Source organism: Pyricularia pennisetigena (assembly GCF_004337985.1).
Source record: "Pyricularia pennisetigena strain Br36 chromosome 4 map unlocalized Pyricularia_pennisetigena_Br36_Scf_6, whole genome shotgun sequence".
Lineage (NCBI taxonomy): Eukaryota > Fungi > Ascomycota > Sordariomycetes > Magnaporthales > Pyriculariaceae > Pyricularia > Pyricularia pennisetigena.
The window spans coordinates 1,212,210-1,231,966 of record NW_021940918.1 but is presented as its reverse complement, the minus strand read 5'-3'; the positions used below and the strand labels follow the sequence as shown (position 1 = coordinate 1,231,966).

The 19,757-nt window shown below is 52.3% G+C and overlaps 4 protein-coding genes across 4 annotated transcripts; 2 read left to right on the top strand and 2 right to left on the bottom strand.

The window, feature by feature from the left end:
- Nucleotides 1-262: 262 nt before the first annotated feature.
- PpBr36_05966 (uncharacterized protein) lies at nt 263-15,430 on the bottom strand (the record flags this gene model as incomplete). Its single annotated transcript, XM_029893114.1, has 1 exon — nt 263-15,430. One exon carries the CDS (start codon nt 15,428-15,430, stop codon nt 263-265), a length of 15,168 nt encoding a protein of 5,055 aa, XP_029745611.1.
- Nucleotides 15,431-15,868: 438 nt separating this feature from the next.
- Nucleotides 15,869-16,507, top strand: PpBr36_05965 (uncharacterized protein; the record flags this gene model as incomplete). Its single annotated transcript, XM_029893113.1, has 2 exons — nt 15,869-16,075; nt 16,178-16,507. The coding sequence occupies 2 exons, from the start codon at nt 15,869-15,871 to the stop codon at nt 16,505-16,507; spliced, it is 537 nt and encodes a 178-aa protein (XP_029745459.1).
- Nucleotides 16,508-16,861: 354 nt separating this feature from the next.
- Nucleotides 16,862-17,762, bottom strand: PpBr36_05964 (uncharacterized protein; the record flags this gene model as incomplete). The annotated part of the gene is made up of 2 exons (XM_029893112.1): nt 16,862-17,494; nt 17,607-17,762. 2 exons carry the CDS (start codon nt 17,760-17,762, stop codon nt 16,862-16,864), a joined length of 789 nt encoding a protein of 262 aa, XP_029745612.1.
- An 864-nt stretch (nt 17,763-18,626) lies between these two features.
- PpBr36_05963 (uncharacterized protein) lies at nt 18,627-19,616 on the top strand (the record flags this gene model as incomplete). The annotated part of the gene is made up of 1 exon (XM_029893111.1): nt 18,627-19,616. The coding sequence occupies one exon, from the start codon at nt 18,627-18,629 to the stop codon at nt 19,614-19,616; it is 990 nt and encodes a 329-aa protein (XP_029745614.1).
- Between the last annotated feature and the right edge of the window lie 141 nt (nt 19,617-19,757).

Sequence of the window (19,757 nt, the reverse complement as noted above, 5' to 3'; positions counted from 1 at the left end):
AAAAAAAAAAAAAAAAGAATGTGAATAGTACAATAGAATGCATTATAATCTCCGTTCTATACCGACTTCTTTTTTTCTCTATTCAACCATGCATTAACTTTAGGGGGAAGTCCCTTGCACAAACATAAACCCAAATTAACAATAGCAAAAAAAGAAAAAAAAAAAAAAGGTGCAAATACAGTAAAAATCTCAACACACGAGAAAATCATGTGCTTGAATAAAATATTATAGAGAAACATAGACCATCAGACCTCATCCAGTTTCAGGTATTCACTTCCGCAAACCATGTTCTCAACAGGCCCGCCAGCGCATTCGGCAGATCGTCGAGATGATGCACGATGAGGTAGTACGGGAAGGGAAAGGTATCGAGATATCGCTCGAGAACAACGCGGCTATTGCCTGCCTCGTCCTTGACAAACTTTGCCTCCTTCAGGTCCAGAACGCTGTCCCCTTTCTTGCCCGTGGCGGTGGGGTCATCCATGACGATAAAGACAACCATGATGCGCTCCTCCATGGCCTCGCGCAGCAGCCGCCGGATGCGATCGTGGGTCGACGACGGCGTTAGGCCGTCCGACATGACCAGCGCCAGCTGCCACAGATCCTGCTGGCCCGACGAGGATAAGCTCTGCAGCCTGGCCGTCGTGAAGTGGTCAATTATGCGGCGCATCAGAAGGGCGACGTCGGTGCCGTCTTGCTTGAAGCAGAAGTTTTGCAGGACGCGGGCGCCGGCGTCGAGAGTAGAGAAGGGCTCGGCGAGCTCATGGGCGACAAAGACGGAGGATCCGAACCCAAGGACGCCAACCTGGCCGACCTCGAGCATATTGAGGGCGCGCGATACCATGACCAGCGATTCGAGTGCGAGTGCGCCAGGGCCTTCAACTTCGGAATCCTTGGGAGCCACCGCACCAGCGGAAGCTGCAGACTGAGAAGGAGTCATGCCGACGCTGCCCATACTGAGACTGTCATCGACACAGAGAAGGATCTGGTATGTACGCTTGGTGGGTACGCTCCGACGCATCCAGATTTTGTCGCGCTTATAGCCTGACGCGATGTAAGGGATGATTTTCTTGATGTTAAGCCGTTTGCCGGTGCGGTGCGAGCCTGAGAGCTTGGTGGCCTGCGAGGGTGTGAGGATCAGTCGTAACTGCGAGGCCAGAGACAGCGAAAGTCCGTGTGTCTTCGTCTGGAACTTGCTCCACGACTCGACGCACTCTGCAAGATCTCTTAGCGGCGATTCCTCGACCTCCTCATCCACCAGGTGGGTTGCTGAAAGTTGAGTCGAAGTCTCTTGTACCAACTCGTCTTCCTTTTCCGCTTCGCCGTCAGCGGCACCTACGTCTTGTGCTTGTTCACCAGGCGCGGGCTCGGGTGTTGCAGTCTTGTCTCGATGGTATGCTCCCTGCCGCGTGGCAACACCAGAGCGTCCTTGGTCACGGTCGTTTATGTTGTTCTTGCCTGTACCGTCCTCGGCACTGGGATTATCATCGCCATTGGCCTCTTCGGCGTCTTCATGAGTGGAATCTTGCAGCATTTCATCATCCTCTTCATCCTCTTTGTGATCAGGCAGCAGCTGTGGTTTATCCTTGTCGGCCTCGGCATCGTCATCTATGGCCATGGAGTCATCGATAGGTTTCGCCTCCTCATCCGTGGCTGTCCCAAGAGCCTGGGTATCTGCCGGCGCATTTTCATCCTGTAGATGCTGGAACTCATCCATCGCAGCTTGGTCGCTGGAGTCTTGAGCCTGGCGGTTTATGTCTGCTTCCTCTTGGTCTTTGCTAGCCTCGCGGATATCTTTGTTGTTACGATACCACTTCTCCAGGAGATCGCCCAGCTTTTTGAACGGCAAGGACTCCTGTTCAGCCGAGTCAGGACCCTGTTCGCCATCCGGCTGCGGCGCTTCGTCTCTGCCTGAAACCCTGCCCTGGCTTGCGGCTGATGCATTCTGCTCTGCTCCAGCCTCGGTGATGTCGCCCTGGTCCCGTTGGCCGGCATTTTCTTGGGTCTCTTCACTGTTCTCCTGCTCATTGTCATGCTGGTCTTGACCGCCACCGCTCTTTACATCGCTCGAAGCAGCATTCTCTGGATCTGCATTGTTGTCGCGGGCCTGATCTTGGTCAGGTCTCGACTCGTTTTCCTTCGGAGCGTCTGGATCATCATCCTCTGCCTCATCCTTAGGATCCTCGTCCATGTGGTCCTCGCCCTTGACGATATCCTCGTCATGGCTTCCTATCTCATCCTCACTCGCTATCTCATCCTCGATGCCTTCCGCTTCCTTCGGCGCCTCTGTAGTGCCGTCCTTGTCATCACCATTGTCCGAGTTTGTTTCCGTTCCTTGCGCCTCGGTTTGATCCTTCTCAAGCTCGGGGAGGTCATCGAGGTCATCGACATCATCATCATCATCATCATCACCATCGTCCTTGTCCAGTTCCATCTCATCCGGCAAAGCCAGCGCCTCGCTCTCCTGGACATTCTGGTCCTGTCTGTTGAGCTCCTCTTGCGGTCTGGCTTCCTCCTCCTGCGGTCCTGCCTCCTCTCCGGCCTCTTCTGCCTCTGCAGGCTCTTCACCTTGCTGCTGCTCCTCGGCTTGTTTGGCTGTAGAGTCCGTGGCACCGACCTCCTCATCCTTTTGCTGTTTGCCGCTGGCTGCATCGCCCTTCTGATCCTTGTCTGCTTCCTCGCCGTCGTCGTTCCACATCTTCTCGTCCACCGCCGTGGGGTCAAGATCATCAACATCACCGGCTTGTTCGTCCATTTCATCTTCGTCACCGTCCTCATCCCCAGACTTGTCACCGTCCTGTTCGTCATCCCCACCACCGACGCTGGCCAAGTCTCCCTCCATCTCATCGGTTCCCATATCGATCGCGTCCTCTTCATCATCCATGTCCTCGTTGTTCTGTTGCTGATTAGGTTCTTGGGCTAGCTCAGAGAGGTCCTCATCTTCGCCAATATCCTTGCTGATGTTCTCGGCACCCTCACCATCTCCGAGGCCTGTGCCTCCCTCCATCTTGCCCTTACCATCCGAACCTTCATCTGACTTCTCCTGCGGCATGCAGAAGCCGTGGGAGGCAATATCCAGGAAGGACTTGCCTAGTTGATGCCCGACCTTGCATGTAGAGAAGTGAAGATGCGCGAGCGTTTCCATTATGTGTCTAGAGATTGCAGCATACTGCTGGAAGATAGGCATTGACGTGAGGAATAGCGATATTACTGCACGGATTTCCCGGCGCTCATCGAGTCCGACGCATGGCAGCTTTGTAAGACATTTACTGAGGTCTTTGTTGATGGTTCCGATATGCAAAGACTTGAGGGCGGTGGAAAGGCCGGTGCTGTATTCAACAAGCCAAGACGCATCGTCAATGGACGTAGGCAGCGTCGCGAGGTTCTTGGATAGGTTCTGCAAGGCGCTCAGAACCTTCTGGACCGTGGTCAGAACTTCGCTGTATAGGGTTTCGGCGCTAGTCAACGACGTATACCCTTGTCGTCTAGACGACTGTGTAGTTTGCAAATTAGTCCAGAGAGGGACTTGGTCAAGCACAAAAGCCAGGTCGGGTCTCTGCCTGCTAAGCCGATTCATGTCTTGTTCAATCTCGGAGAAGGCCTCCCGGATTTGCTGCCGTAAGTCCTGGGCAACAGCACTTGAGATACCGGTTGGCAGACTAGGCTGGGCCTCTAGTCTTTCCTGCAGTGTCAACAGTCGAGATACCCATAACTGCAGTGCCTCCGTAGCGGGCCTACTGTCCAGTTTCCCGAGAGTGCCATGTGCATCGATCACTTGCATCGCAAGTCTGAGCATCTGGATCAGCCAACGAAGCGACCGCTCTAGGTAGTTCTCTGTGCTTTGATGCGAGACAACCACGCAGCTGTCCTCTTGAATAGAGTGGCTTGCAGTCATACTGTCAAGGTCAACTATCTTTTGTACTGTGTCCTCGAAGCTTCCGAGTTCTTGGCTCTCGTCTCCAAGCACTTCTCTCTGCTGCAGCACAACAAGGAAAATACCTTCGAGATAACCCGCACTGCGCTGGATCACATCGCGACTCAGATCGCCATGGTGGTCATGAACAGCGTTGCGCCACCTGGGAGCTACGCCGATAAACTTGTCGTAATGGTACTCGAGAAGACTTTGACCAGCTCCAAGCCTGTGCAAAGGCTGCGCACAGGCAAGGACGGCGGGGGTGGAGGCTTGTCTCGCCAGTCGGCTCTGGCTGAGGTTGTAGCTGAAGCCCATCTGGCGGATGGATTTGAGGGTATCGTTGAACAGTTTCACCTTGCGGGTCTTGAGATGCTTGACTTGTGCCTTGTTTTCCTCGGTGAGAAAACCCGGCGTTTCTTTGCGCAGCTCTGCTATGGAAGAAACAGTATCCGACATAAAGGCGTCCAGCAGCTCAGTAGCTGCAACCGCAGAGTCGGGTATAGTGCTCATTTGAGCCATCTTGTGAACGAGCTGCTTGGCCCTTGATAGCCGTATGGCACTCAGGTCCTTGCCCAGCTTACTCTCAAGCTGCTGGCAGACTTGAAGCGTTTCACCTCCATGTTTGGCCACGTCCAGACCTGACACCGACTTTGCTGAGTGGTTGAACCATTGAGAAATACCCAGCTGTGCATCCTCAGGGAGACCTTGATCCACGATGATGGGTCTCATTGGCTGCCCTAGCACGGCGCGGAACTTGCGAACAAGCCTGAACAGCTTGAGATGTGACTTGCGGGAGCTTTCTCTCAGCGCCAATACATTCGTCTCCTTCCAGCTGGCCATGAGCAGCACGTCCTTCATTTTCTTTTCCAGCGATGCCCTGCCACGCTGGATGGCCTCCGTAGCCTTGATCTCGAACCGTGAGTAAAACGTCAAAAAGTTGCGCAACGCATCCCTTACGGCAGCGAGCGGGGGATAATCGAGAGCCAAAAGATCAAGGTGGGCTTGGAACTGTTTCAGCATGTTGAGCCTGGCGGTGAACTCTCCTAAAATCGAATTGACAAAGTACTGCTCCAACTCTTGCAGAAGGGCAGGCGCGTGAGTGCGTAGGTCGACGCCCTTCTCCATGAGCGATAGAGGCCCAGCAATGACTGCTTGGTATGCAACAAAGTACCACGAATCTGCGTCCTCGCGACACTTCTGCAACTCTGAGTCGAAAAGTCTGGCCCACGTGGAGAGCTCTAGCCTTCTCCAGGAAACAATCGTCTCGGTAATCTTATCGTACAGAGTGGCTGGGATGTATTGACGGCTGGCGTAGCCCCGAAACTGCCATTCGTACAAAGTCTCGTGTAGCTTTTCTAGTGATGGGAGTATCTTTGCTAGAGGATCGGCGTAGCCTAGCTCCATGACGCGCGAGCACGCGTTAACCACATCGGCAAGGGGTTGGAGATGACCGATCTCATCCACGCGCTGGAGCTCCTGGAACTTAAGCTGAGTTTTGTGCACAGTTTCGATGAGCCTACGGGCTTCAGGCAGATTGGCGTCAGTGTAGAAGTTATACGTGTTGCTAACGACGGTGGACCTAAGATCTTGAAGCTCTTCATGAACTACAAGTATGGCAGATGATAGCAGCATCTTGTCTCTGACTTCAAGATTGATGCCAATCTGGTTGCTCTTGGCGGCACTTCGAGCTACCTCTTTACAGATTCTCTGTAGCTCATCTTCAGGCGCAAGCTTAGACAAAAATATCTCCCTATGGAGCTTTGCCAGTCGAACCGAAAGATCTCGTACTTTGTGGGGCTGTGATTGGGAATGCTGTGCAACCGCGTCCTCGGAGGCTTCATAGTCAGGGAAGAGCTCGTTAAACTCTGCCTGGTCGTGCTCCTCCTCGTCTTCAAAGCTGCCTCTGAAACGATAGAGACTGCTCTTTGCTTCTTCTGCCTTGCGCTCTGACGCGAGCTTTTTGTTCCACTCCTCGTACAAGTAGTGGAAGCTTTCGAAGATAGACTGTCGCGCCTCCGAGCTCATTATGTTAAGGCCTTCAACGCTGGCATAGGCTTTTGCCACAGATAGAAACTCCAATGACTTTGTCTGAAGATTTTGGGTACCTGGGGTCCATAATGTGCCACCAACGAGCGGCGTGACAGAGAAGAATGTGTTGACGGTCTTGTTGGAGCCCTCGGCGATGCAGCTATCAGAAAGTGAAAGACCCACTTGAAGAGCGCGAAGAAGGTTAACTGTTGGTAACGTCATGTCTTGATACGCCACAGACCGGCCGGCAAGTTGATTGATAAGCTGGGCGACGTTTTCCTTGACTAGCTGTATCCCCTCGATGGCTTCTTGAGTCGCCTCCTCGAGCGCGCGAAGCTGTGATGAGGGAATATCACGGTTGACAATGGTGTTGAGAACATTATTGAATCCTCCCTGGATCTGGTTTTGCTCCTGTGCTGTTTGTCTAAATATCGGAGGGGCTCTTGAGGGACCATGCCCAATGGATTCAAGCTCCTCCTTGGTTTGGACGGTACGTAGGGACGGGGAGCCATCCGCGAAAGTCTTATCAAACGTGGTAAGAGCAGTGAGCTTTTGTTGCAGCGAGTCGAGGAGCTGCTCGTGGCTCTCCCTCTCTATCTTAACCCTAAGATGAGGGTCAAAGGCCTTGTCGGGCACGTAGAGCCTCAGGCAGCCGATGGCGAACTGCACCCAGGCAATTGCAGAGAATCCGACGCTCTGCAGATATTGACTTGATACACTTGAAGCTGCTAAAGCTGCCATTGACGCAAGGAAATTGTTGGCCATAATGGCCTCAGCGGCATCAGTCAAGGCATGTGGGAATATCGAGGCAAGGCGTGCCTTCTGGTTGCTGAGCCACTTGTCTGTCGGCTGAAGAGCCAAAGCTTCAACATTTTCGAGCTTGTCGAATACCGACCCGAGTTCCGTCTGCGAGTGGTTGCCGTGAGCCATGATAGCTTGCTCCAAAAGCTCCCTGAGCATTCTGTTGAGTTGCTTAACGGGATTCGCAGCTATATGTTCGGCTGTGGTGGCAAGAGCAAATCCTAACAGAGGCATTTCTGTTTCTAAAGAACGCAGTGAAGACAAAGTCCCAAGTCTTGCCGAATGCACATTACGAAGAACTGAGGATGAAGTGTTGCCGGACCAGGGATGAGCCTCTGCGTCTTGGCATAATAGATAGTCTAGGGATTGCAGCAGCTTGGCAGGGCCGCGGGGTATCTGATGGCGCATCCTGGATATGGTAGGCAACCCACACAGAGCCAGCCATGCCCTTGATTGGGATTGATCTTCTGCAGACAAGCAGTTGTAGAGGACGAGCTGTTTACGCAAAGCCTCAAATTGTGAGGAAAATATCGGAGGCTCGGAAACAGTTCCCTCAGTTCTAGACTCTAATGTGACAATCTCTGCTGTCACAGCGTCGAGTAAAGCTCCGGTCCCGGGAGCTGAGTTCCGGACCAGGGTATATGCCTTGACCAGACTCGAGACGACATGTTCTAAGTCATCGGGCGATGCATTGGCTTGCCATTTAAGAGAGTCAAACCGCTGGGCGAGCCGCTCCATGGCCACGACTTGCTCAAACGTCTGCAGGTGAGGGATAGGGATCGGGCGGAAAACATTCCACAGAACCTCCATGCTGACTCCCGTGGTCAGTTTGAAGCCAAATTCGAAAGCTGACTGAAAGTTTCTCGATACCGTTGAAACCAAGACCAGCTCGTGGGATGTAAATCTATTGCGCAGAGATTCCATGAGTTTTGTACCGAGCAAGAGATGTGCTTGGAAAGTAGCCTCCTCGAAAGTCTGGCTTATGGCAAGGTCGAATGTTCTCCACCAATAGTGCAACAACAGTCTGAGTGCGTTCCTCTTCTGCTGCCAATCCATCGGGTTATCCAGTGAGGTGCTGATGTATTGCTTCACTGCGTCGAGAAACGACGAGAGGAATCCAGAAATCGAGACGGTGGAGTCCTTCGCCACGACGGCGAGTTGTTTTGAAATGCATGATCGCTGCAGCCTGTTCAAAGTAGACGGCTTCGTGATGTTGATAGAGCGCATCTGGTGAGCCATAGCTTCCTCGGCGGTACAGATGCTTGAATAAGTCTCGAAGCATGCGGCAAGCCAGTGCAACTGCCCGTAGCTTTTACTTTCGACAAGTGCTGCAACGATGGAATCTTGTAGAGGATGTATTGGCTGCATTTCCACCAGAGCACGCACTGCTCCAGGGTCCGTCACGGACACTGGGATCAAGTCTCTGAGTGTGCTGTAAGCGTTGAAGACAGCAGTGCCTAAGGTTGACGCAATACCAGACGAATTTTGGCCGCGAATGTATGAGAGAAGGAAGTTGATGTATCCGTTAGTGGAAGTAGAAAGCTTAGCACAGCTGAGTCTACCAGCACTCAAGGATGCGTAGAAGCGCGAAAGGATGGCCGAGTCGCTCAGAGAAAGCTGATCAGTCGCCAGAAGCGCGACACTTTGGGCCTGGTCCGGGTTGAGCTCAGAATCTAGGCTCTGAACGACTTCGTGATACCTAAGCATGCTCGCCTCCACATTGCTAATATACTGAAGAAAAGAGTCGACTTGTGGAGAGGGAAGATCTATGAAAATCTCGACCGAGCGGTTCCTCATCGCGCGAGACAACTCCCCGTATCGCGGATCCATCGTCAAGAACACCCGGAATTCTGGGTGGGGAACAATGACCCTTGGCTCTCCGTTGGGGCCACTGTGTTCGTTGATACTCAGGAAGCCTCCAGGTCGCTCAAGTAGAGAGTTGAGACGATCCAGTACAGACGCACTGCATAGGTTTGCATTGTCAAGTACCAACCAGTGACCTGCCTGAGCTGCCTTGACAATTATGCCGTCGATCCACTCAAAGCGAGGATTCTCGAGGGTCAGTGGCTTGTTTAATTGTGAAAACGCCCGTTCCAAAAGCAAGCCAAGATCGGAATCTCCCGAGACTTTGGATGCGACTTGCTGTATGGCCTGAACGACAGGCGAGAAATCAAGACTCAAAGAGTTGTGACTTCGGGCGGCATCGAGTAGACGAAGAAGCTCGAGAGAATCACTGATGGCCTCTGAGCTAGTTGATAGCAGACTAGACCTGAGGCAGCGCTGTATCTCTGCCAAGGTTGAAAGGACCTCTCTGACTGGGTCTGCTTGCTCAAAACCACCCACTAGATCCATGGTGTCTACGTCTGCATTTAGATGGAAGACGACTAGCTCCTTGCCCGCAATACCAGCAACATGTTGCAACAGCGAGGACTTGCCACTGCCAGAGGGGCCTACTAGTATGCATGGCAGGTTCTGCTTGACACATATTAACAGGGACTCGATTTCTCTCAACCGCGAGGACGTATTGAAGGGAGGACGCTGGACATCAGGGTTGGAAGAGGTGTTGCGGCGAAGAAAGCCATGCCCCACGTGCGTCATGAGTGAGCTGCTGTTGTGGAAGAGACTGTGCTCTTTGGGGTCTCTGTTGAACGACTTGCAGAATAGTTTGGTCACATCTTGCCTGTCCGAGTGCGTGCGGAATCGCTGGCGGATGACAATGTCAAAATAGTCCTCTGGGCGAGATGCACAAAGTGCCGAATCGGAAGACCCAAGAAGGTCAAGCCACCGCAAAGTGTCTCGCAAGTTGAATTCCCATGGGGAACCATGCGAGCCAAAAGACTTGTGGGTAACTACATGGTCATCGAGTGTCGATATCATATGAATCATCTGGCCCACGATTTCATTGGAGACCCCCTTTGCTCTCTTGCTTGCTATTATTAGCAAGTCATCTGCTGTGAAGACGTCGGCATACACAACGATGAATCGATTGACAAACGAACTCGGCAGCCCTTTGCGCCCTCCACCCTGTTGATGAGGGTTTTGGGCGGCAAATAACCGAAAGTCAGGATGCCGCTTGAAGACTTGATCGAGTTCGGAAATATAGACTTCTCCGCGATGGTCCAGGCAAGCATTCAAACCTTCTAGTACCGACTGAGAGGCCAGGTTCATCTCGTCCAACAAAACCCATTCGCCCTTTTGCATCGCCTGGAGAAAAGGAGCATCTCTCCAAGCAAAGCTGCCTGCCTCAGCACCTTCAACGGGTACATCTGTACCAAAGAGGTCCATCAGGTCGGTCTGATCGGACAGGTTGATTCTGGTCAAGGGTCTGCCACAAGCTGCAGCTATAGCACTGACAAGCGTGGTCTTGCCTACACCGGGGTTGCCTTCCAGAAGGATTGGCTTGTTGATCTGTAGTGCGCGGATGACGCGCATAGCATTCAGCTTTGTCGTGCGCGCCTCGAAGGCAAACCCATTAGCCTCAGCCGCTGAGCCGTGGACTGCGTCTCTCGGGATGCTGAAATCGCCAATGCAGAGACTGCTAGATGTGATTTGGAGTGCAGGTTCGTTGTAATACAATGAAGCAACCCCCGCCTCATCCCCGAGTAATGTGCCCAACTTCGACAAACACATATCTCTTTGCTCGCTGATACTCTTGGGGTCAATGGACACTAAAGCAGAGGGGTTGGCGCCCAGCGTATCAACAAAGACGGTGGCGGCGCCGTGGACCAGTGCAAAACTTGGCTTTTGATGGCAGCACTGGTTGATAAAGGCAACCCACACCAAGATTTCTCGAATTGAAACTGCCGTAGCTGAAGAAGCTCGACAGGTCTGTCCAAACCAGTAGGAGAATTCAACAATAGGTGTAGCGAGCGAAGCGAATTCTTCGTTAAGCTTGGAGGAAACGATGTCTAGCACGTCCTGCTTGTCAGAAAGGGGGGGCACCCAAATCTCGGTGAACCGATTTCTGAGGGCTGGCGAAAGCTCTTTCTTGCCAAAATCTCCGCCCGGGTTCATGGTAGCAAAGAACTGGAAGCCCTCGCTAGCTCGGATTAACTCGGTATCAACGCCTTTCTCAGCCAGAAGCAGCGTCCTCTCGGGTTCAAGTACCGAGTTGAGTCTCTCGAGAACCGAGTCATCGGCGAGAGAAATCTCATCTAGCAGGAAAAAGTCTCCAGACTTCATCGCCTGGACGAGGCTACCATCAGACCATTCGAAGAGCGCCTTGCTCCTGGCGTCGTTGTATGCTATTCTTGCCCTAATATCTTCTGGTATCACAGCAATCTGATCCGAGGAAAGGGCTTTGTAATCCTGGAGCAACTTCTCAACGGGGCCGTCGCTTGGAAGTCCGAGACCCTTCAAAGCTTCTGAAACATCATTCTCGAGAGCGTTGATGATGGCACCGCGGTTACGCACTGGTCGCTGCGATCCCAACAGATCTCCAGTCTCTGTGTTTTGATGCGCGTTGACTATATGTAACTCCTTAGCTACCGCCTCGGCCAGTAGTTGACAAATTGTCGTTTTGCCACATCCGGTCTCGCCAACAAGGATAACAGGCTCATTGTTCCGCAGAGCTTGTGACACGAGGACAAACAGTCTACGCATGGCTCTAGTCCAAGTTACATCTTGGCTGTTCGCAGCTAAACCATACTTGTTCATCTCAAGTGAAAACAGTTGGTCATAGATGATATCGGAGTCTATCTTCACCTTGAAGACATTCTCAATCACACTCTTGACGGCAAGCCTTTCTTCTGCATCGCGGACACGCTCCGCAAGAAGCATATAGCCATTCTGCGCCACCTGATCTCGATTATCAGCGGCACGAAAGGCCCACCTGAAGAGATCTCTCAAAGTTGCAAAACTGTCCTTTTGCTCAAAAACCCTGCTGGTCTGGCGGAGACGTGAAAGCTCCTTGTAAACAGATACGATCCTTCTGCAGTCAGGCGGTGATGTGTTGCGACATCTCCTCTGGAGAATCTCTTCAAGTTCATCTTCAGGAATATCGTCAAAGTGGAGCTCAAGGAATCGATTGCGGAAGGCGCGCGACAAGACCTTTCTACCACCATAAAGACCTGGTGGATTTTGGGTTGCAAAAAGCACAAAGTTCTCGTGGGGACGTATGACCTCTTGTGTTTCTGGTATGAGAAGCTCGCGGTTGTCATCCAGAAGACGGTTCAGAGCCTCGAGGACATCGGTTGGCGCCAGGTTCAGCTCATCAAGAACGATCCAGGAGCCCTGCCGCATAGCTTGGACCAGGATGCCCTCTTGGAAACACAACTTGCCATCATTTCCAGAAACGTAAGTACCCAAGTACTCCTGCAGGTCCGTGTGTTCGTGGTTGTTGATACGCACGAACTTGTTGCCACTGTAATTGGCTAGATACTCAATCATACTGGTTTTCCCTGCTGATGTCGGCCCTTGTATCAAGATGGGAAATCGCCTTGTAGACGTTGCGCGGACCAAGTTGAGCAAATTGCGTTCAACATAACGGGTCCTGATGTAGTCAGGCCGCTCTTTTGGTTCTTCTGCGCCTTGCAGCAGCCAGTACTGTCGGTCTTTTTCCTTGCTAACAAATTTGACATAGTGTTTGCCATCTTCAGGTCGCTTTGGCGGCTTTGGTGACTTCTCTGAGAGGCGCTCCGTGATCATTGGTAGTACAAGACTCTCCGACTTGCGGTCGAGGAGGGTGAGAAACCCCATGCAGAAACCCTCGAACAGAGACCGATAGACGCCATAGACAGGTGCGACGTCGTTGACATATGTTAGGACTCTTGTCAGTGTGCGAAGGCTGAAATGAGGTACCTCATTGGCCCCATCTACCAAAGCCTTTTCCTCCGCGAGTTTTTTGATTGTCAGATACAGGTTGGCCACTTTATCGCAAGCCTTGTCAATGGTGCTGTTGTTGCCGCGAAGGTATGTCTTAATGATGACAATGAGATCTTTCGCGTCTCGGTCAGGACTGCCGACATACAACTCTGTGAATCGCGAGCGCAGACCTATTGGGAGGTCTTTCTTGCCGACATCTGTAGCCGGATTCATGGCAGCAAAAATTCGAAAGTCGGGATGGGCCTTGATTCGTTCGATATCTCCGGTCTCTGAAAGCAGAATAGAGGGTATATCATTGGGGCCCGACTGCAAGAGATCTGCGATGCTCTCTAGTGTGTCGGGAGATGCTAGATTGATTTCATCCAGCAGCACCCAGTCGCCGTTTCGCACGGCCTTGATTATGTTGCCCTCGCTGAAGGCAAATGCAAACCCGTTGGAGCCGCCCGAGACTTGTATCTCAAATTGGTCAAGGCTCTCTGAGAACTTCTCCCAGCGAGGCTTGAGACCCATAAGAGAATCCAGCTTGGACGTTCCGGTTTTCCTTCGCTTTGCTGGCTGACCTTCTGTGTCATTAGTTTCCCTTTTGTTCTGCTTCTCTTGCAATGTCCGTATAATTTCGTCAAACATCTTGGGCGCCTGTTTCCAAAGCTTGCAGACTTCCTTCCATCTAGCCTTGGCAAAACATTTGGATATTTGGCTGAGGTACTTTTGGTTCCGGTCCGCTGAGATGCCTGTTGCAGCAAACAGATCCTCAAACTCCTCCTTGAGCGGTATCGCCAGACTGCCAGGGTTGATAGGCTTAAACCCTCCCAGAAGGTCACCAACCTCGCTTTGTTGAGAAAGATTTACGGCGACTAGCTTGTGGCCCAAAGAGTCTGCCAGCTGCTGAACCACCGTGGTCTTTCCAATGCCTGTCTCTCCCACAAGCAGTATGGGCTCCCTTCGTTGCGTTGCTACCGCGATTTGCTCGAGCAAGCGTCGAGCATGGACCGTGCTCGCAAACGGCCTCTTCGTCTTAGCAACCCGGCCGGATCGTCTGCTCTTCGACAAAACAGCGCGACCAGCAACAAGCTGTGTCTGGCTCTCTTCCAAGCCAGGAGTATGACTTTGTAAGATGTGCGAGATGCGCTCTGTAGGCATACGCATCTCATGGCCAATCTTGTGGGCGAGAACTTCTTTAACTGCGGGGCTTTTGATGCTACCTAGGAAGCAATCAACTGCTTCCATAAACATGTGGTCCACTGTGGTGTCACTTATTTTATCTTCGCTTGTCCTGCTTCCCGCCGATGTCAAAATTTGTTCAAGACGCCGGCACCACTTGAAGAGGTCTCGGGCGTTGACCGGACGCTCCACGGCGCCCCGGCTGATTGACGCCGAGGAAGGATTTCGAAGCAGAGTTGAGAGGCCATTGAACACATCAAGGATAGAGGGAGACAGTCTCTTCAGAATTGGAAATTTCCCGTCGATTATCTGCCGTAATTCCTGCTGTGGTAGCTGTCGAACTGACATGAGCTGCCAAAATCGCTGACCCAGAAATGACGGGAGATTCTCCTGTCCATCCATACCCAGTGAAGTCCTCACGGTGGCAAAGATACGGAAGCTACTTGGCGCCCGGATAGTGTCACCACGGTTCGGGATCAAAAGCTCCCTACGCTCAATAAGCGGGAGTAAAGTACTCATAACCTCTGTAGGGGCCCGGTCGAGGTCTTCAATCAACACCCACCGGCCTTCCCTGACGGCTGTTGTGAGAATTCCTGGTCTCCAAGTAAAGGACCCCGGCTTCGAGTCCGTTGTGTAAAGACCAATGAGCATCTTGGCGTCGGTCTGCTCATTCAAATGCAAAGTTACTAGGTCGGAGCTTGTGCCAAGTGCTGCCGCAGCCTCCTGAACAAGACATGTCTTTCCCGAGCCAGGTAGGCCGTGGAGAAGTATAGGTCCTGACTTCTGCAGTTTTGTCGCCAGCTCCTCGAGGTTGCACACGGTTGTGGGGGTGAGTACGAGGCTAGAGGTTTTTGGCATGACTGCAGCTGGGCGAGGGGTCAGCGCTCTGCCCCACGAAACAACAGCTGGCGTGAGTCTCTGATGGGGGAAATGTGAATCAGAATGCGCTTCCAAGTTTCCAGTCTTGCGGATCGAAATAATGTGTGTTTGCACCCGCTTGGCCCGAGAATGCTCTAGAAGGGTTAGAAATAGATAGTCCACGGTGTCGCCATCCAGCCAAGCTTCTAAGCTCTCAGTGCCTTGAATATGCTGTCCCATCAGAGTCTCTAAAGTAAAGTCGGAGGCCGAGAAGAGCTGACAGAAGATCCGAATAGCCAGATATCTGACCGGTCTTCTCGGATGACGAAATAATGTCTCGACTCGCGCCGGCACAAGTTGCGAGTAGGCCTCCCGATCAAAACTCATAAGTCTCCATATCGAAACTAGGACGGCCTCGAGATCGGGCAACGAAAATCGGTCCAAGACATTTGGTGAGTTTGGTGGGTTAGCGACAAGCGTTGGGTTCTGGGCCACATCCTGGATTCTCACGCCCCGCCCACTCAAAAAGTCTTCAAGGAACACAGATAGATGCGGAGCAAATGGTAATATCCTCGCAAAGGCATAAATCACACGAGCGATCCTCACTCCGTCTGCGGTTGAGGAGCTCAGGATCCATCGTGCTGCTATGTCGGGAAACACAGGCTCAAAGTGGGCGAATATGCGATCTGTGAGCCGGGGTTCGATGAGAGATGCTTCCGCAACGGCGTCTAATATTTCGGTCGAAGTTTCCCACCAGCTGATATTCTGCAACTCAGAAGGTAGGAGTGCAAAAGTGGTCGCGTCGCCGAGCAGAGACCGAATCTGCGGGCTGACGTCGAGCTCTGCCATGATTGTTGTGGCAGCTCGTTTTTTTTTTTTTTTTTTGTAAAAAGAATGCTTGATGCTCGTGGTGAATTTTCGAAGCCTACAAACGCGGCGCGAAAACTCCGCCGACAACTTTTTTTTTTTTCCTTGCCTGATCCCCCCTCCGACTTTCAGGAGCTTCCCAAAATGGTAAGGAGCTTGGACCATGGCTATCCTAGGGACTCGCCTGCGCCACAACCAGGCTCCTCGAACGCGAAATGAACGGGTAAGCAAGCCACAAGTAGAGTGGGACCTGGCTTGATCGCGCTAAAGCAAAAAAAGTCCACCCCGTATCGCCTAATCATCTGCAAAGCCTCGAAAAACTGCCAGTTGAACAAGCTCGAATCTTGACATAACGGGCGCTCCCGATCGACTCGACCTACAGCGACACCTGCTCCACACCGCATTTGAATTATCGAAGCCATGTCTATCTCCTGCAGATATGCAGCTCAGTGCTGCTCGCGTCAATTGCGCGTCTCGCCCTCGATTCGTGTTTCAGGTGTTGCTGTTCAGAGGATAGCGAGAAGGCACAACTCAACCGAGGTCGCAAGCCCAAAGATCACCACCATCGTCGACCAAATCAGCCAGTTGACTCTCTTGGAGACCGCAGAGCTCGTATCGAGCTTGAAGGTGAGAACATTAGGATCTACACCGGAGTGAGACACGGAGCGGGTGTCTCCTTGGGACAGACCTAGAAAAAAGCTGTGAACTGACATTCCTTTTGCACTTCAGTCACGGCTGAACATACCCGATCTGCCTGTTGGAGGCTTTGCTGCTGCTGCTGCCCCCGCTGCCGCTCCTGCCGCTGCTGAGGAGGCAGATGAGCCCGCACCAGCGGCCGCCGCCAAGACTGTTTTCACCCTGAAGCTCATGTCCTTCGATGCTGGCGCCAAGGCAAAGATCATCAAGGAGGTCAAGGGTCTGCTCGGCTTGAGCTTGGTCGACTCCAAGAAGTTTGTTGAGAGCGCGCCCAAGGTCATGAAGGAGTCGGTCCCCAAGGAGGACGCAGAGAAGATTATCGCGACTATGAAGGAGCTTGGTGCCGTGGTGACCATGGAATAGATGTACCTCATACGATCATGTCACCTGAAGCCTTCAGGGCATCACCTGTACAAAAACAACGAAGCAGCAGCATGTACCACCAACTATGGAAATCCTTGATTATCTCTGATGTTCTATATCCATACACAATGTATTGACCACCAATTTCCTTTACACAACTCCATGGACAGGCAGGACTGTATGACATTCTCCTTTACCTTTGGGATATTATTGTTTCTGGGGTGTATCTGAGAACATATAAAATATAGACCAATAGACGGGGGAAGAAAAGAAAAAGAAAGAAAAAATTTGCATGTCTTGCGGCTTATGCGCAATGAAGCTTCAAAATCATTACTTGAAGAGATAGAAATCATCTTACCGCGTGTGATTGCCATTAGCCAATATCCCTGCCTCTCGATGTGAACATGACCTCCGGAGCCATTCCTCGCGCTCCTCCCTTTCCTCCTCGCCCATGATATGGTCGTCCTCGCCCAAGTCGCTCGTCTCCTCCCACATTTTCTCCATTTCTGCCTCGTACCCCTCGCTCGGAATAGCCCATATTTCCTCACGCAGACGCTTGTGCCGCTCACGGTCCTCTTCGATCCGCTGCTCTATCTGCTTCTTTTCCAGCCTCGGCGGGGCGACGGCTCTCCCGACCCTAGGGATAGTCTGGGACGGAGGCATGTCACCCATCTCGTCGTCTCCCGGTATTGGCGAAGACATGGTGACGTAGTGCGTTGCACTCTCGCGCTCCTTGAAGACCTCGTCTATCTCCGCGACGGTCTGAGCTTGGAGGAACTTTTTGTTCTGTAGAGCTTGCAGAACCCGGCGGACAACCTTGACGTTGGCGGCGCCCGACCCGTTCTCGGGCGCTACGGCGTCGACGACACGAATAATGTCGCGTTGCATCATTCGCACGTAGTCCACATGGCCCTCCTTCTGTGCAATCTCTAGGAAATGCTCGATAAAGTACATAATATTTGCCCTTGTGTTAACAGGGGTTTCCGGCTGTACTTCGGGTCAGCTTTAGATTCTGGGACGCGGGAGGGGTGGTGGACAGTGACAGGAATGAAAAAAAAAAAATGAAAAAAAAAAAAAAATAAGATGCAAGGAGACTCACCTTCTCCAACTGTTCCAATATGCATGAGTGCAGGTCCTCGTCCAACTCCTTGTACTTGAGTGCGTAGATGGCTGCCTTCTGTGCAGATGTCACTGAGGCATTCAGGTTCTGTAACTGTGAGCTGAAGCGCACACGAACCTCGAACGGATCCGCCATCCTGATGGATGATTAGCTCACTTCAAGCAAAACGGCCTAAGATCCGGTCAGGCTGATGTTTCTTCATTGAAGTCCTGCCATTTGTATGTTATTGAGATTTATATGGACTGGATTGGGATTACAGGCACAGCGAGCTGCCTTGGGCAATTCGGTAGGAAACCCACATGCCAAATGTAGTGTGGATGAGCATTGGTGGAGGTTGGTACCAATTCCCCAACGCCCACAGCTCTCTATCTTGATGGGAGACAACTCACAGTTGTTTTATTGGATACACTGTACAAATCACACTGTCTGTACCTGCATCACAAGGGGCCGCTACGTACAGTGCTTTCACACAAATCCTATTGCCGTAATCGGCCTCCCTCCATCGATAAAATCCACGGAGCCTCCACCGATTCTTAAAAGAAAGGCCAGCTGCAAATACATGAGCAGCAGGCGTCTGAAGTCTGTCATATAACGTAAGTAAATATTTCGATGATGTTGTTGTTGCTTCATTTTTATTCTCAAATTACTTGCAAGGCACAGGTACAGCATCAAAATTTGTTCTTTCAAGTGAAAGTCTAAGAACAGGCTCGTCCACCTACAATCGATACTCAACAGGACACTGAATAAGTCGTTGGTGGGGAGGGGTCTTGATTAACAAAAAACCACCATCAGAACAACAGAAATAACTGAACACGGAGCTGGGAGAGTGCAGAATTCTTATTCGCATCAATCAATTGGGAAATCAAGTGCATCAATAGAGCTAGTAAGAATAAATATGTATTTTGAATGCATATCTTAGCCTCGCTGGATCATTCTTCTCCGCTACTCCCTCCTTGACTCACCAGCATCGCTAACCGCCACATAACCAACCCAGTCAACATGCTGGAAACTTCATCAGATGGTGAGTTGACCCTGACGGTGCTGGGCTGCGGCACCATGGGGATCGCCATCTTGTCCGGCATCCTCACCTCACTCCAGGATATGGCGGCAAGTGGGATGCTGTCGGCATCCGCGTCCGGAACGTCGACCCCGGTCCACCCCGAAGTCCCCGACCGCCTACCCAGCCGGTTCATCGCATGCGTGCGGCGTCCTGAAAGCGCCAAGAAGGTCAAGGTGGCGCTGGCGGAGCACTCGTCCGTCGTCAAGGTCGTGCAGAACGACAACCTCGCCTCGGTGCAGCAGGCCGGCGTCGTGATCCTCGCCTGCAAGCCGCAGATGATCGGGGACGTGCTGAGCAAGCCCGGCATAGCTGAGGCCCTGTGTGGCAAGCTTCTCATCAGCATCTGCGCCGGCGTCACCGTGCCCCAGATCGAGGGTCACCTGGAGGAGGCCCTGGGGTCCAAGGATATCGAGAACCCCTGCCGCGTCGTGCGCGCCATGCCCAATACGGCGTCCATGATCCGCGAGAGCATGACTGTCGTGGCTACGACGGAGCCGCCGTTGCCGCCTCAGGTTTCCAGCCTGGTGACGTGGATCTTCAAGCGCATCGGAGATGTCGTGTACCTTCCGCCAAGCACTATGGATGCGTCAACCGCGCTTTGCGGTTCCGGTCCAGCGTTCTTTGCCCTGATGTTGGAGGCCGCCGTCGATGGCGCCGTGGCCATGGGCCTGCCTCGAGCTGAGGCATTGAGGATGGCTGCCCAGACCATGAAGGGTACCGCCGCGTTGGTCCAGCACGGAGACCACCCTGCCCTGCTCAGAGACAAGGTCAGCACACCAGGAGGCTGTACTATTGGCGGACTGCTCGTACTCGAGGAAGGTATCGTTAGAGGCACTGTTGCAAGGGCGGTCAGGGAAGCTACTGTTGTAGCCAGTCAACTTGGTCAAGGCGTGCAAGGAGTGAACGGAACGCGACCCATGCGCCACTGACCAAAAAAAGGGAAGAAATAGGGCGAGCAACATGCATGCAGATGCTGTAGCAGTGAAATTTCCTAAGGTAGCATGAACGGCAATGTAACCCGAAATCTCGCCCATACCATCTTCACGTCCAATCCAGACTCCGAATACACT